Source organism: Equus quagga, chromosome 8, assembly GCF_021613505.1.
Source record: "Equus quagga isolate Etosha38 chromosome 8, UCLA_HA_Equagga_1.0, whole genome shotgun sequence".
Lineage (NCBI taxonomy): Eukaryota > Metazoa > Chordata > Mammalia > Perissodactyla > Equidae > Equus > Equus quagga.
In genome coordinates this window covers 14,718,561-14,736,729 of record NC_060274.1, presented here as the reverse complement: position 1 = coordinate 14,736,729, position 18,169 = coordinate 14,718,561, and the positions used below count along the sequence as shown (strand labels likewise).

Sequence of the window (18,169 nt, the reverse complement as noted above, 5' to 3'; positions counted from 1 at the left end):
TTGTACTTTTCCAGGGCCAGGTGAGAAAGTTTCACTAAGAGCCTAGCAAATGGGGCAAAGTGGGCTTGTCTTCCTTTCAAAATTTAATTGCTTGGTTTTTTTAAATTAAAATAATTGGACCCTGAATTGGGGCTAAATTGTACATAGCATTATGTATTTTGTTTCATAATTTGGTTTTCATGTCATTAAAATAGAGATTTTTCAAACAGGCTTTTTACTTCATAAGGCCAACTTCAAAAAAGGAGCAAAATACTGCTTTTCAAATACATTATCGCCAGTGAGGAAACAATAATTTGAGCCCATCAGTAATGGAAAGTACCTTATTGTTAAAGCTCTTCCACTCAGCCACTGCATCTTCTAGAATCTTCTCCTGGTCCTGGGCTACAGCACGGAGACGAGTCCAGCGCTGCCAGACAGTAGTCATTGACCTGCTTATGGTTGCTTTGCTTGCGTCATTTCCAGTTTTTTCCAGTTGTGAAGCTTTATCCTCTAGGGTCACAATTTTCTCGTGGAAAGAGTTAACTACTGACACTAAACCCTGGGGTGGCGGGAGAAGAAGGGAGGTTGGGGAAGAGATTGATTTCTCAAGTTCTATGGACTTTGGTAAAACCCAAAATTACCTACAGAAGGAAATGTTCCTACATAAATTTATTTTCCCCTGGTAACTCTTACTTTTACATTTATTTTTTAACTGAATTAGAATTAGATTTTTTAAAGAGGTAAGGTGAATATTTATTTATTAAAAACAAAAGTTTATTTGCTACTTGAGCTGTCATTCTCCCATTTTTAAAAAGCAGCAAAAATATAAATGAACTGAATTTGATATTTAAGTATGATACATTCTACCTTATATTGCTGTGGTATATGAGTGAGACTCCATTATTAAGTTTTGAATTTTATTTAATTAATGTAAGTTATCCTCAGAAAGTATTTACTGAAACTTATCGTCACATCTTATCAGAAGCAAACTGTTTTGCATGTCTCTTTTTAAACCCAGTGATGCATTTCCAATGGGAATCCTAAAAAGGTGACAGCATTTAATTACATTAAAATTGCTATGAAATGTGGTTAAGTATATCTTCTCCTTATTTAAGAAACCCAGGTGGAAATGAAGATTTATTTACCTGTTTCTGGAACTATCATATTACAAAGAGCCATTACAATTACAGTGAAAAGATATTAAAAACAACAACACCACCAACCTTGTGTTCTGACAATTTTTCTTCTGCTTCATGAATGGAAAAAGTCTTCAATAAAGAAAACTCAGACAGCTTCTTTTCTGCATCATTCATCAATTCAATAACCTCTTCCCTTGCCTTCTGGTAATCCTGCCACTGAGCTGCACATCTTGAAAAAGTCCAACAAAAGTCAATAAGCAACATAAAATCGCACATTGCATGCAGAGCTCTGATGTCAGTATGTCTAAAGATACTTCAAAGAGAAGAAGGAATTTATGTGCTATTGTATATCATCAGCATATTCCTATTTTCCATGTGAAAATCCATTTCACTGGAATATAAAGAATAAAATCAAGTCTATACCTTTGCAAGAGATCTAATTGGGCATGTGCGTCCTGTATTATCCTCTGGCTCCTCTCTTCCAGGGAAGCCATTTTCTGTGCTAAGTCCTCTCTTCCAGTTGGCTTGATGAGTGGGTCCAGGCTGGCTACCAGGCCTTGGAGCTCCTCCAGATTGTGGTGGAACTGATCCTCTGTACTAAAAAATTCCATGTGGCTCTTCACATTTTCCTCTGCACTCTCCACATCTAGGCCATTCCCCGCCAGCTGTAGCATTTCATGGGCATCCTCAAGCCAGTCATTAGCTGCTTGAAATACTTGATAGTATCTTTGACATTGACTGTATATTTGAGTCAAGGCAGCCTGAAAAACAGTAATTGCAAACACAATCAAGTCTCAATTGCAATGTGTTTTCAGGAAATAGTTTAATGTTTCCATTTCTTTTCCAGTCCTCAGACATGTGGATGTAACTGTGTAAGTGAATTGATAAGTTGGTGGAATTTCTTTTGGTGCAATCCATTACTTTTATTTATTTATTTATTTTGAGGAAGACTAGCCCTGAGCTAACATCCACCACCAATCCTCCCCTTTTTGCTGAGGAAGACTGGCCCTGAGCTAACATCTGTGCCTATCTTCCTCTACTTTATATGTAGGATGCTGCCACAGCATGACTTGATGTGTGGTGTGTAGGTCCATACCCAGGATCTGAACTGGAGAACCCCAGGCTGCCAAAGCAGAGTGCATGAACTTAGTCGTATCGATTAAGGGGTAGCCCCTATGTGCAATCCTTCTGTTATTCTTGTTATAATTTTATTATTGCAGTTAAAATAAATAAACAAGGCTAGAAATGGAATAGAAATTTATGGTGGTATCTTGACTAGTTCTGAAATTTTCTGCTCTAAAGAAAAAATATAATGCTTAGTAATATGAGGCAGACTGAATATTTACTAAAGTGAAATAATGCCTCAGTTTGTCAGAAGTATAATCACACCAGTGGAAATGTAAACTGGTACAGCCACTATGGAAAACAGTATGGAGGTTCCTCAAGAAATTAAAAATAAAACTACCGTATGATCCAGCAATTCCACTTCTGGGCATTTATACAAAGGAAACAAAATCATCATCTTGAAAAGATGTCTGCACTCCCATATTCATAGCAGCATTATTTACAATAGCCAAGGTATGGAAACAACCTAATTGTTTGTCCAAAAATGAATGGATAAAGAAAATTTGATATATATATATATTGGAATATTATTCAGTCTTAAAAAGATAAGGAAATCCTGTCATTTGGGAAAACATGCACAAACCTGGAGTATATTGTGCTAAGTGAAATAAGCCAGACACAGAAAGACAAACACTACATGGTCTCACTTATATAAGGAATCTTAAAAAAAAAGTAAAAAATCATAGAAACTGAGAGTAGAAAAGTAGTTGCCAGGGACTAGGGGGTGGACAAAATACGGGAGGTTGGTAAACGCTAGAAACGTTTAGTTTTAAATTGAATAAGTTCTGAGGATCTAATCTGTAACATGGTGACTATGGTTGATAACATTGTATTGTATAATTGAAAATAGTTAACAAAGTAGAAAGTAAATGTTCTTACCATAAAAACAAAAGGGTAAATATGTGAGGTGATGAATGTGTTAATTAACTCGATGGAGGAGAATCCTTTCACAATGTATATGTCTAGCAAACTATCACATGTGCACTTTAAAAATCTTATAATTTGTCAATTACCGCTCAGGAAGGCTGGGGAAAAGAAGGAAGTTTAATAACAGCAAACTTCCTAACTGGCATTCACCAGATTCAATGGCAATTTCTGGAAGTGAAGCAGCAGCCCGTAAGTCTCGAATAGAGACTAAAACAGAAAAGTTTAAGAACGCACAACAGACCCCTATGAAATGAAGTCCATTCAAATCCAGAAAGAAGGGAAACACTCTTGGTGGCTGGCAACGACTAGACACGACAAGCCATTACTGGGCAGGCAAAGTCACAGAGACGTGGTAGAGAAAGTACGTGTAGGATTAGCACATAATAAGGAAAGAATGAGGATGGCAAAGCAAAGAATCACTGGTGGAGAATAGAAACGCCCCTAGACCCAGGACCTTCAGTTATCTGAGCCAAGACTATCGATACGACTACCAAGCACAACATGACAGAAGTAGAGACACCTTAACAGATTCAACTTTGGTTCAAATCTCACCAAATCCACAGAAGCAAGCTGACATGACAGATGTTTTTCAAGAATGAAAATTTCAGGTAAATTCTGTCTGACTCTTCACTTTAGGTTATATATTCTATTTATATCCAGAGCTATAGGGAAATAGTTTCTACAAAATTTTTAACGATGGCCTAGAATCAACATAAAAAGGTAAAAACATACTAAATAGACTCTATTTTAAGAAGTCATAATTTTACATGATGAAGTTTATTAAATTTTACCCAAATGTTAAAATTGAAAAAGTTTTATTATTTAGTATTAACCTTAATCCATGTGGAAAATAAAGTTAAACGATAGCCAACATTGACGGGTGACTACCTCTATATCAGGTCTACACTAAGAATATAGATCTAAAGAGGGAGATATTATTACCCCTCTTCCACAAAGGGAACACTGAGACTGCAAGAATGTAAGTAATTTGCTCAAGATCAAACAGTTGAGATGAAAACCCAAGTGTGCTTTACACTGAGGCATTAGCTACTATACTATCCTAAGGAAATTTGTCCCGGGCTGCTTGCCGAAGACAAATGGATGCAATCTCACAGAATCAAAGGGACTGAGGACAGATATGGAAGAAAAGAGCCAAGGGACTAAGGAAGTGAAGTTCTGGGCACTGTACATCTCCTTATTTTTGAATGCACAGAAATTATAGGCCCCCGAACAAGCCGCGATTAGGAGGCCACACCGGGAAGTTCTGTGTATGTTCTCATTTCTTTGTTAACCTCAAGGAAAGTCAGGATGAATATCACAGTCTTGCTCCTGTTGTGCTACAGGGAAGCAAGAGAAGAGAAAACACTCCTCCATGAGGAAGGAGGGAAGAGATGGGACAACCCACAAACAACGCAGCTTGGCATCTGGACCACAGCTGCATTGTCCATCTGCCTCTCTCCATTTGGACAGATCCGGTGCTAATCTTAGAAATGCCAGGTTTTGGGGCCAGCCCCATGGTCGAGTGGTTAAGTTCGTACACTCTGCTTTGGTGGCCCAGGGTTGCAGTTTCAGATCCTGGGCACGGACCTACACACTGCTCATCCAGCCAAGCTGTGGCGGTGTCCCACATAGAAGAACTAGAATGACCTACAACTATGTACTGGGGCTTTTGGGAGAAAAAAAAAAAAACAAACAAATGCCAGGTTTCACATTGTTTTAAAAAAGCATCACTAATTATTCATTGTTAATTTTATTATTAATGTACTAACATATGGTGTTTATTATATTAGCACTATCATTTATTATCTTTCCTAAAGGGGAGAGACAACTGAGGTATGATTGTATTATAACTACAGTGAAGTCAACGTGGAAATCACGTGAAATGAATACCACATGCATAAAGAATAAAAACATCTTTTTAAGCCACTGTTGAAGACAATTCTACCTAGGATCAAAAAAGAAACTGAAGGAAGCAATTCTAACAGCAACAAAACCCCCCAAAGTTATTGTACCTGTTTACAAAATAGCAGAGTGGAAAAAAGGAAAGAGACGGCTAATTATGCTGACCTGTCTGGTGCGTAAGGCCTCCTGAATGTCCCCATCAAGCTCCGAGAGGTCAGCAAGAGTGTGTTGTAAATCAGCAGACAGCAGCTCCTTGGCTTTCGTGGATTTTTCCTTCTCCTTGTTACTCAGGGCATTCATTATTCTCAGGCTGGACTGCACCTCCTCCTGATGAATCTGGATCTTCCTGATCTCCTCCTGGATGTCCCTCAGGTTCAGGTCCAGGCACAGCGGGCCACTCAGTTCTGCCTTCACGCTCCTCAGCCAGTCCAGGGAGCGGCTCATCTCGGTCTGGAAGTCTATGCTCTGCACCATGCGGCTCTCACACTCGGTCACTGTCGCGCCGATGGCTGAAGTCAACAGTTTCAACTCGTCTTGCCAGGACTGGATCTGATGTTTGGCTTTCTCGTAAGCCAAGGGATCAAGGTGTGGCACAAGATCTTCAAGATGCACGGTCACTCGTTTCAGAAGAATTCCTGAATCCTGAAGGCTTCCTGCCAAGGAGTGATAGATTTTGAGCTTCTCCTCTGCGGGAAGCGTCTCCTCGTTCACTTTGGACTGCTCTGTTTTCACATTGTCTAGCTGTTTCTCTAGCTGGTGGCTCATCTTTGTGTGCTCTTGATAAGCACTGGTGGTGTCTTCTAATAAGCTAACCCTTTGTTCTGTTTGTCGCTTCAGCCTGTGGTACAAGGTGACAAGATGCAGCATCTTGTCTGGCTGCCAAGGCTGACCGGTGCTGCGAAAGCTTTCTTTCTTCTGGTTCAGTTCATCCACTGCTTCCCCGTGGCCTGCCACCTCCCCCAGAAGAGCTCTGCAACCCTCCTGAAGAGACAGAGCCTCTTCAACAACCAGGTCGGTGGGCACGTGGCTCATCTTCAAGAACTGGTCTTCGAGTTCACTCAGAGACTGGGTTGTCAACTCGATCAAGGAAGCATATTCTTTCCGAGCAAGAATTGCTTCTTGGATCTTATAGAACTTGTCTTTAGCTAAGGCAACGATGACATTAAATTGCAGGGGCAGAGCGTTGAGTTTTTCACTGAGGTAGGAATGATCGACTTCATTCAGTGATGGCAATATGGCCTGCCCGGTTCTCTGGAGCATAAGTAGGAGATTTTCATATTCTGGAGATTGTTCCAGAATGTGTTGGTATTTGGCCAGTTGTGTCTGAAGCTCAGTACTCTCATTCATTAGGTTGATTTCAGGAAATGTAACAATATCTGCTTGTTTTAGCCAGTGACAAGCTTTATCAAAGTCTTCCTTAAAATGCTTTCTAGAAACCAAATTTTTCTCTAGTTCTTGTAGCCGATGGCTACACTTTTGTAACACAGTGTCGTAGACGCTCTGCAATTCCTGGAGCTTACCCAAGACTTCACCCTTTTCCTGTTCTGTGGCTCCCTTCATTAGTTCACGACCCTGGGCCCACAGTCCGGTGACCTCGTTCTGGTAAGTCTTGAGGCTGGCTTGCGCACTCTTACAGGTTTTGACCTGTTTGCTGACATCGTCCGGTAACAGGCAGATATGCTCACGGAACATTATCTTTCGCTCGTGTTGCTGAATTTGGCTGGTCGCCTGGAACACCGCCATGAGAAACTGGGTTTTCTCGGACAAGGCCTTGTTTAAGTACTTTCGTCTCTGGCCCACTAAGTCACTGAGACAATTCACATGCCTTTGTGCATCAGAGAGTGCCTTCTGGATTATCTGCCGCTCATTTAGGCCAAGATCAGCCATCACCCTGTCAGCGTCCTTCATGAGTGATTTCAAGAGCATCTGTTTGGCCTCCAGTTCACTGCAAATGGCAAGGTGGTCCATGAGAAGGTTCTGAGCCATCTCAGGTGGGGGACTCTGTTTAAGGGCCTCAGCAATGTTGGGTTGCTGCTCTTCTGCCCACTCCATGAGCTCCTGAAACCTGGACCGCACCACACTTAACTCCTCCAAGTTGGTGACTGATACTTGGATTTTCCTTTTAACAAGGTCCTCAAGCTGAAACCAACGTTGTTCCAGGTGGCTCGTCTGTTCTTTGACTAATTCTTTGTCATCTAAATTCAGAGGTTCTATCATTTTCTGCTTTTGATCTTTCAGATCTTCAATAGCCTGCTTTCTCTCCTGCAATGCCAATGCTAACTTTTTCAAAGCCTCCAGATGGACAGCTGTACTCTCTGCATCAGATCTATAAAGACATAAAAACAAGTTAGCTTTAGTCAATATCTATGTTTGTTCATACTATGTTAAATTTCACTTCACCATTTTCTCAAAGTGGATGTTCTTAGCTTGGAGTAGCTCAATTTATGGGTTATTGACAGAGGTGCTAAAATTATTATGGAATACAAGACCTATATAATTCTACATCAGAAGTTGAACCAAAACAAGTTGCCTAGACTCTCCTTCTAGCTAATGCTGCCCTCCCATCACATCTGAAATGTACTTTTAGCTTCTTCCTCTGGCCCTTATCAACTGAGCAGAATTTGCATATTAACAAGATCCCTGGATGATTTGCGTAAACACTAAACACTGAGAAGCACTGATCTACTACATTCTTGAAAATGGCACTTAAAGAAATTAATAAGTGATCCACGATTTATGTGCTTTCCTGGAAGAAGAAGCTTCAGTAGACAATATAGTGATGGATAGTACAGTCCGTAGGATACAACCAGTGGCTCTAACAGCTGTTCATTTGTGTACTTAGATACTTTTATCATTAGAAATCTTTAAAAACAAACATGAACTGCAAAGAATTCTCATGTCTTTGACTACAAAACACACATGACAAAATGGAATCTTACAGTCTCTTTCATCTACAAAAGGATCAGTTTTGAAGTATGAGGAGCAGGGTTGGGAGGCAGTATGATGACTTCTGTTTGAATATATTAGGTCTGAGGTGTCTGTGGGCCAACCCGATGGAAGTGCCTATTATAAGCTCGAAACATGGGTTTTTGCTGATAGTGACAAGATCTATCCCAAAGCCTAGTAAGATGTTGAGCATCAAGGAAAAGTAAACAAATTAGAAAATAGTATACCTCTCCACCCGACAAACACTATGATTTAACTGTATCTAGAATAGCATTTTCAGTTTTAATTGGTACAAATGAATAAATCTGGGCAGAGGAAGCGCAGATTTTAACAATGATAGTGATCAGAAGCATAGGAAGATTTCCATATAAGGACCCAGTGTTTGGGGGGAGGGGATATTTGAAAGAATCATTTTCAAAGAAAAAGCTTAGAGGGGTTCAATCGCTACAAAATCACAAAGGACACACATTAATTGAATTTGGGTTGTTCAGTAAATTCTAGAATACCCTAGGTACAAGACAAAACTTGACTGAATTACAGAGAATGTATTAGTTTACGGCATTGGCAAGAAAGCTATGGAATATACAGATTCAAGGAGGTTTCATTTCATGAATTCACAGATGATGGTCCCATAGCTGGTAACTAGACAAAGCTAGAGATATTCTTGGGATATTCTTTGAAATCACAGTGTAATAGTCTTTGGAACATTCCTTGAGGTCACAGGGAAAAACTGTGCTGTTTCCAAACATTCTCCTTCAAGCCCCTGGATAAATTAATATTGAGTGAGGAAAACCATGACTCTGTATCCATATGAAGACATTCAGTTCTTAATATTTTATCAATATTAATAATGATACTCAATAGATGTTAAAAAATATAAGTGAGACATTTTAAATTTTTATAGAAAGTAAGAAAGTCCTGGCTCAGCATTTTCGTGACCATTGGAGAATTGCTGTTACCTGGCCAAGTTATCCCATTCTGTGGTAAATTTTTCCAAGAATGCTTCAACAACGTTCATACAGTCATGGTAATCTCTTGTTCTCTGAAGATCCTCTTCCCTTTGCAAGCATAGGTTGTTAGACTGAAGGCAGAGGTCTAGGCACTGGTCATTTAAATGACTTATTTCCTTGTGTTCAGGAGACTCCTGCTTCTTGGTTAACTTATTCACCTTGTCTGTAATGGCGGTCACTGATGCTTGCTTTCCCTGTAGTTTCTTAACAAAATCCTAAAGAACAATGACAAAGTAAATAATGTGTAATAAACCCTCATATAAGTACAGAGTCAGGCATACAGGTAATACCTCTAAACACTTTATGTAATTGAAGAATGTACAATGAATGTGTCATAAGGGACAAAAAGAAAATCTAAAAATTGCCATGCCTCCTTATGAAAACAAATTTCCAAGTGTGTAAGAATCAAAGGATAACTGCGGTATTTTTCTTTATTCGGTTACTTCAAAAAGTATAAAGAAAAACTGATAAATGTGAAACAATATTTCAGTCATTAAGGAGAAAAGTTAGGGGCCGGCCCGGTGGCTCAGTGGTTGTGTGTGCACATTCTGCTTTGGTGGCCCGGGGTTCACCAGTTCAGATGCCAGGTGTGGACATGGCACCGCTTGGCAAGCCATGCTGTGGTAGGCAGCCCATATATAAAGTAGAGGAAGGTGGGCATGGATGTTAGCTCAGGGCCAGTCTTCCCCAGCAAAAAGAGGAGGATTGGCAGCAGTTAGTTCAGGGCTAATCTTCCTCAAAAAAAAAAAAAAAAGGAGAAAAGTTAATATTTTCTCTTAAAGTGCAGCCTTAGTTTTCTAAAAAATTTTAAAGTTCATGCTTTTGAGGAAAAAAATTTAATTGATGTCATCTCTATTCTTTTTTCTGCACATGCAAACATTCCAATAGAAAATATAAATAATGCAAATGGCTCACTATCACAGAGAAAAAGAAATCTTAAAGTTTGTTAAAAATCTGGTACTTCAATCAAGTTAACATAATTTTTTGTTATATTTTAAGTTATATATAAATGTATAATATAAATTCTATTTCTTTTGGGGGGAGTGAGGAAGATTGGCTCTGAGTCAACACCTGTGCCAATCTTCCTCTATTTTATAGGTGGACACCGCCACAGCATGGCTTGATGAGTAGTGTGTAGGTCCATGGCTGGGATCTGAACCCGTGAACCCTGGGCCACCAAAGTAGAGCACAAGAAGTTAACCATTATGCCACTGGGCCAGTCCCCCAAAATTCTATTTCTATTACATTTCAAATTAATTATATACTAATACATATTTTCTATATTAAATATATAACTAATTGATACATTTATAATCCTACAGCTTTAGCCACATTGTGATGAAAACCTAGTAACTAATAAGGCTTTGTGTGTGTTTAGTGGCAGAGTCCTCTGGCTGCTTTGTTGGAAACAAACTAGAGTGTCAACGTCCTTCAGTGCAAGTGGCCCATTGGAGCTCCAAGAACATATTTACATGTTTCCTTTCTGATCTGTCCTTTCCTGACACCACATGAAGGTTGTTCTGATTCTATCCTACTCCTTAAATAGCTATACTGTGTTCAAGGGCTGGCTGACACACTCCCATCTTGGCCTCCTTTATCTCCCCTGGAGACTCGTTCATCCCCACCTTTACTTGGGAAACCATGTTCTGTGCAATATTCAGTTCCAGTTCTGCATGCCTCCTCTTCATATTCTGCAGTTGCTGATCGGCATCCTGGAGGTAAATCCAAAACTCAGCCTTCATGTGCTTGATCTCTTCCCAGCCCTGGGTTAAGTTCTGTGCCTGGGAAAGCCTTTGTTCAATCTTCAGAGAACACAGAGGCAAAAGTTAGCAGCAATAGATAGAATCATTTATGTTCGATGAATCAGAGATGCAATTCTTCAGCCTGTCCATGTACACAGGCCAACACACGCGCACACACACACTGTGATAAATCCAAAAAGAGCTCTTTCTTTGCTTCAAGTAAAGCAGATTTTCTTTTTATATTTAGATTTTCCAAAGACTTTAAATGTCTAAGACTTATGCCCTATGATTTCAATCAGTATTGTGAAGCTCTAGAACTTTTAGCAATTTATTAGGTCAAAAGCTGCCCACAGTTTTCCACAGTAGGCATTTCAGTAGACACATCTGTTTGACTGACTCAAGAATTTGGTCTTGGGGGTTAACTAGAAAAGTCTTCTATTGTTCTCTATTGTACATTTGTTGACACTTCTTACAAAACACCAAGTTTTTAATGTTTTGGATATATTTTTAGATCTCCTTCACTGGTTTTTGAAACCATATATTTCAATAAATCATTTCTGTAAAAAATATGAATTACATTATCTTTCATAAAGATTTAAAGAGATTTGCTTTGATAATATAAAAGTGACAAACTTGCAGTATTGGAATATCCACATTATTACTTATTTTAATTCACTATTTTTTTCCTTTAGGTAATTTTACTATTCTGTGAATACTCAATCAAGTAAATATCAAAACCAAGTGGTGCTTTTTCTTAAACCCAATCATGTTGAATTAAAGAGCTTCAGGCAGCAGTGGCAAACACACAGCCCCTGTACTGCCATCTGTCTGCTGTGGACAGGCACTGCTAACTCATCACAATACTTTTTCCACTGAGCCCAGATACAGCTTCAGAATCCTTCTCAACACCACACTCAGCCACTGCCAATGGATTTGAAGGGTCACCACAGATGGCCTACTCTTTGTCATCCCTAATATAAAGCAAGGATCAGGAACCCTTTTCATATTGAGTGTCACCTAAAGAAAAAGATGGAAAAGGAGTAAAGAACAAAAAAATAAGTGGAAAAATAGGAAAAGAGGAAGAGAGAGTGGTAATTAAGGAGAAAAGAGAAGAGGAATGAGGTGATAATGATTAGCAGTTCACTGGGACGAAATGTTTCAGTTCCACTTCAGTGGCGTCAGTATCAGAGTGTGCTTGCTTTTCTGTGACAGTTGAAATTCAAATATCTGTTTATTATAATGGCTGTAGGAGCATTATAGTAAGAATAATTGAAGGAGATATTTTCTTTTACATCTAACAATCAAGCAGGAGAGTAATAAAACAGACAAATCCAACATGATTTTTAACTTTTTACCATTTGCTCGGTTTGTTGAATGTCTTTTGCTGTGGTTTTCACTGAAGAGTTCGACAAGTCACACATGGAGCAAAGGAGATCTAAATAAGTCCTTGCTTGTTCCTGCAAAGCTCTGAAGTGTTTGACCTAAAAAAACCCCACAAACACATACTTATCAGAGTGAAAGAGATGCATGCTATATTTAGATAGCAGATATTTGTACCATTTGTAATGTTTTGTTGACATTTCAAAAATAATCTTGCTACACTCAGTATTTGCACCATTACTGTAAATGACAAATATTAGTGACTTGCAGGAAAGAATTCCAAACACACCGGCAGGAACCCATTTGTCCACCAGCTGCTTCTCGTTGTCATTAGTCTGTGTGGTCTGGGACAGGGGAACACCCAAGAGACTTCTACAGTCTTTCCAGATTCTCTGCTCACATTCTAGTTTGTTTTCCATTTCAGAAAAGAATCAGTAGCCTACTCTGGCCTGCTTCTTAATGTGTCTTTACTTATTCTGAAGACATAAAGGAAAAGGTCATGATGCATGTGTAGTCTTCTCTGGAGTTGGGTAAAAATGCAGATGGCTGGGCTCTCTTTCTCCACAGAAAGTTCACAGAGGGCTCTTCCCTTTCCATTAGCCCAAGAAAGGCTTCTCCAGGTGGATCTTTAATCTATTCACAGAAACACAGAGAAATGCGTTTCTGTGAAGATACTCAGAGTCTATGCAGGCTCTGTTTTACATACTGGGCACAAAGCTGTGCCCCAGACAAAACTCTTGCTCCCATGGAGTTTACATTCCTATGAGAGAGACAGATAATATAGAAAGAAACAAATACGCAAAGCAACGTTTGGTAGTGCTAAACCATGTGGCAGAGTAAAGGTGGGTAAGTGTGAAAAGGAAGCACTGTTACTTTGGGAACTGTGTACCTCCATGACCTCCCTGAGGAACAGACTTGCATTTGGGGTGGGAGCAAGTAGTGCCATGGGGTAAGACCATTTCAGGTGGTGGGAAGGACAGCGAATGCAAAGCCTTAAGGCTGGAGCAGAGTGACCCAGGTAGGAGCCATGGTCAAAGAGGTGGTTGGGGCCAAGTCACAGAGGACATTACAGGGGAGTTGACCATCCATCCCAAGTTGCCAGGCTTATGCCTCTAGGCCTTCTCAACCCCTGGACTGTTGACATTTGAAGCCAAATAATTCTTTGCTGAGGGGCTGACCTGTGCACTGCAGGATGTTCAGCAGCATCTCTGGCTGATACCAATGTCATCCTCACATTCCCGTTGTGATAATCAAAAATGTCTTCAGACATTGCCAAATGTCCCATGGGGAGCAATATCACCACTCCTCTATGGCTGTGAACCACTACTCTAGTCCCACCGCAATTATGAGAAGTGGCCTCTTTATTATCAAAAAGGTTCATTTTTGGGAAACAAATTATATAACCAGCCTATTCATTGACCGTGGCAAGAAATTTGGAATTTGTTCTATGTTGTGACGGGAAGGTATTGGGACAAACATGATCTGACATAGGTGTTAGAAGAATCATGCTTACTATTGTGTGGAGAACAGTCTAGAGGGGTGACAGGCAGCAGTAGAAGCAGGTGACAAGGTGTTAGACTACTGCAGGAGTTGGATGAGAAGTGATGATGGCCTGACAGAGGGCGGTGGATGATAGAGGTGGTAAGAAATGGCTCTCGATTACTACATCTTTGTGACAAATGGGGAAGGGTGTATTCACTGCAAGTTGTATACATTAAAGTTGATCTGCAGAAACATTAGGTGATTTTCCAAAGTCATAGTCAATAATGGAGCCCAAGTTTTTGACTCATCTCAGTATCTTTTCCTCTGAACTGTATGGATTGCCTAGACACATGATTCTCACGTAGATGTAATAAATACAGATCAATTTCCCATTAAGTCAAAAGTAGCAGCTCGACTTTTATTCAGTGTACAAACTGATTGGAATTTCATTTCCAATTAGTATCATTAGTTACTAACCAAATCTCCCCATCATGTAGCTGTGACTCAGAGAAAGTTATCTGTCCCAAATGGCCTTTGGAAATGAGAAGAGAATAAGACATTGGAATTTTAATTTTATAAATATATTTACTTTAAAAAGAATAATGATTTATTTGAAGATTTATATAGTTGGCCTGATTCCCAAAGCATTGGGAGCTGCTTATAGATTGTCAATGACAAAAGAGTTGCAAAACATTTTTGCAAATCTGATAGTATGTTTTCCTGTTCCTCCAAATTTCACATTTCATGCCTTATAAAAACCATGGCATTCTTAACAGAATCAAATCGGTCTGTCATTTTCTTTACGGTGGTGGGAGTGTATTATCATTACATAATGGTTGAGTGTTTACCACGTGGGAGGCATTGGGGAAACACAACACATGCTGGGACCGTGATCAAATTCCAAGTGCAGCCAGTCAAAGCCTGACCCCGAGTCTGACCCCGTCTGAAGTTGTCAGCAGTGGAATTCTCCAGCCGCTATCCAAACTAGCCAACAACTCGGGCCTGCTCAGTTTTACGTGAACACAATGTTTACCAAGGGGAAAATTTAATTAACTAATTAATTAAAACAAAGTAAACAACCACAAAAAGAAAAAAAGAAACAAAGAAAAAACTCCTTCTCCTTCAGATTGACTGAGGTCCAGGCATCTCCAACGCCTCAGATTCCCTTCTCTGGCTACTTTCTTCAGGCGGCAGAACATTTGAAAGACTGTGTGGAAGGAGCAGAAACCAAAACATTGAACCATGTTGGCACCTGGTCTGGAACCCAAGAAGGATCAGTGTCCTCCTGTAACCACAGCTAATTCTGGTAGGTGTAGCGAACCTCCTGTTCTAGCAAAAGGTCATTGGGATTCACACTACTTTTCCCCATTCCTTTTCTTTCTTTCCTGGTAAAAAAACAAGGAGAAAAATCCAGCTTTGTTCTGGATTGTTCTGAATAAAGTACATTGGAAACAAATGGCCACAAGAGGAGGAATGACTCAAGAAACCTCATAGTCTAATGAAAAAGCACAGGATAGACAATCTTTAATTCATTTCTTGAGTCAAGGAGAGCCATGTTTCATTTGTCCTGATCCTATTATTTATAAGGTATAATATGTGCACTTTTGTGAACCATTTCACGACTTAAATAATGTAAATCTTTAAGCCAGAAAGTATAGTTTACGGAATGAATTACCTGGACACATTTTCCATGTGGACTAAATGCATAAGTACATTATTTTAACCTTAGTTTGAGGTAAAAAAAAATTGAATTATTTAGTTAGTACTGTTACATCACATATGGCAGAAATAACCTTTACAACTAAATTCCTTTAAAATAGTTTTCCCCAGGGTTTGCACTGCATAGAAGAGCTGTTTAGTACAAAAATTTTAAAAATATTCCTCACGTATTCTGATCGTTTCAGCAGCAACATTTTAAACATGTGGATGTCAAACTAATATGTAGTAGGTTCCTTTCACATGATAACAATGAATATTCCATTCATCGTTCATTCAACAAGTATTAGGCACCTGTTTTGTGCCAAAAAACTGGGAGAAGCTAATACTGCTTTCCTGTTTACAAATCACATACATTGCGGTATGACATTTAAATTTCTTCGTAACTTTCTGAAGCCAGTATACTTATAACCACTTTGCGTGTTAGGATACCAGGGCTCAGAGAAATTAAGTGACTTACTCATGGTCACCGCACCAAGGAGGAATTGGAGTAGATCTCTCAGCTACAGTGCCCATGCTTTTTCTATTCTACCAAGCTGTCCCTCAGTATTGCATCCACCTTCCTGGCTAGAACATGAACTGGACCAGAGTCAGGCGCAGACTTTACTTATACTTTCCTATTCCCAGGAGCCAGCACAGTTTGGCACAGAGTAGGTACCTAATACACTTTCACTGAACGTCTGAGAGAATCACAATACAACATAAACTTTCAGGAGTCAAACTACCTGCTTAACGGCTTCCGCCCGGCTAAGAGGTGGATGTGGGCTTGGCTTTAAGTCTGGCTGGACTGCAGAAAGCCAGGCCTGGCACTGCTGTAGAGTGTCCTGTCGACTAACATGCTTCTGAAGTTCATGTTCAAGACTCTGGTACACCTGAGACAAAACAAGCACGAAGCAGTTGTGAGGGCTGTTTCAGACGTCCATAAAGACCCCTGGAATCAAGAGAAATATGTCCCCAAATCTATTCAAATAGATTTCCTCCCAGGACTCCCCAACACCATACACATATCTACAGAGTTTGCATATGTTCCAAAATGTTACAAAGCAAAATGGCCACCCCCAGCCTATAACTTCTCAACCCACGCATTACGATGTAATTTCCTCATTAGGGGAAGAGAATGTGGGCAGGGTTAACGTAACTGCAGAAATGGGTTAGAAGGCATCAAATCTCTGAAGAAAATTGTCAAACATAAATTAGAGGTTTTTGCAGCTTGCCCTGTGGTTTAAATATTGCACTTTTTGTTTAAGCTAGAAACTAAAAGTAAAAATAAAATGTTATTTAATGAAAAAATAACCAGTATTTCTCTAACTGAAACGCCTCTGCTTTAGGGGTAGGGTCAAATTGGGACTAAATTATAACATAGGAGCGGAGAGTTTCACACCTTCATTTCCATTTTAGAAGCTATGTTCCAAGATAACAATAATCTAGAATAACCCAAACATTTTATAATTTGTCTATTCAATTAATTAATCCTCAACCAGCCCACCAACTTCCATTTTATCCATAAAGAATATATTGAGAAAGTATTGTTTCTCCTTGAAATCAAGATGAAATAAATCTATGATATTTTCTGAACAAACTATTTCATTAAAAAATAAAATAAGAAGGAAATGAGGTTAGTCTGGCTTTTCTTTCATTGCTGCAATGACAGAAGTGGTAACTGAATTCTGCTTCTCTCTGTCATCTATTAAATTCGTCCTTTTCATCTGATAGTGGGACTACCCCTTATTTATTCTTATTGTAGCAGAACTAAAAAGAACAGGTGTTTTGTTCTCTTTATCGTTTTTGCAAACTTTAATTATGAGGTTCTCACTATGTTCTTAGAGTTTCATCCGCTTTTAAAAATTTTATTTTAAAATTGTTTGTCTTTTGAATAGTTACCAATGTTTCTTTAAAAATTTAACCTGTACCCCTAATGCATAGAAAATAACCCTATAAAGGCAGTGTTCAATAAATCTCTGTTGAATGAGTGAACAAACGAGCTCACCAGAAAGCTCCGTGCTGTTTTTTTTCATCCTGCTCCCTTTTCCTCCTTTGTCATTATTTGCAATTATTTGTCAGATTCCTTCATCCCTCTTTTTTATTAACTTTTTGAAGGTGAATTTTCTAGGCCTAGGGCATCAACTAACATTACCCAGCATTTGTTTTTTATTATCATGACGAGCACAGACCATTCTCCCCATGCCACTTGTATGTCTCCAGTTCTTACTGACTAGACCAGTAACAAAAATGCATGAACTTTTTGCTATGTCATTTAAAAATTCTAGAATAATAAAAAGCAATTCACTAATTTTACTCAATTTCTGTTAAAAGGAGATTCTTATCCATCTTAAGACTTATTTCTATAACATTAAGGATTCTATTTTAGTGAAAGCATATCCATTAAAATGTAACTCAAAATTGGTATTTATTACTTTTCTCAATTTCTATATGAATGCATAAAAATATTGAATTACAGTAGAACCCAGGCTGCACACAGTTAAAAAGAAAATAATTATTGTGAAAATTACAGAATAAACTTATTTGGTGTTACAGAATAAATGGCAGATTAGAAAGAAATATTGATGACATTCAAATTCACAAAAATTTTTCACAATCAATTAATGGAAGAAAGGAATTGAATAAAACTGAATGTCTGAAATTCAGCACTTTGTCACATCAAATAAAGGTACGATATATTAGTATGTAATATAGTAATATGTAAATATAGATGTAAATATATGTAAATAGAGACTGTGAAATCAATCCTTCATTTCCTGTCCGGACATACACCAAAGCTATCCCAAAGACTTAAGCATCAGTACTATTTTTAAAAACCTCT

The 18,169-nt window shown here is 38.8% G+C and overlaps 1 protein-coding gene across 11 annotated transcripts in view; it reads right to left on the bottom strand.

Moving 5' to 3' along the window:
* SYNE1 (spectrin repeat containing nuclear envelope protein 1) overlaps window positions 1–18,169 on the bottom strand; it is a 446,099-nt gene that overhangs the window by 182,798 nt on the left and 245,132 nt on the right. For all 11 annotated transcript variants that reach the window (XM_046669209.1, XM_046669206.1, XM_046669212.1 and 8 more), the window contains 8 exons: window positions 16,074–16,220; window positions 12,126–12,251; window positions 10,654–10,830; window positions 8,978–9,243; window positions 5,238–7,398; window positions 1,542–1,879; window positions 1,203–1,347; window positions 320–538 (listed from right to left, as the gene is read on the bottom strand). In XM_046669209.1, coding sequence (XP_046525165.1) covers window positions 320–538; window positions 1,203–1,347; window positions 1,542–1,879; window positions 5,238–7,398; window positions 8,978–9,243; window positions 10,654–10,830; window positions 12,126–12,251; window positions 16,074–16,220 — 3,579 coding nt within the window. The remainder of the gene's footprint in view (window positions 1–319; window positions 539–1,202; window positions 1,348–1,541; window positions 1,880–5,237; window positions 7,399–8,977; window positions 9,244–10,653; window positions 10,831–12,125; window positions 12,252–16,073; window positions 16,221–18,169) is intronic.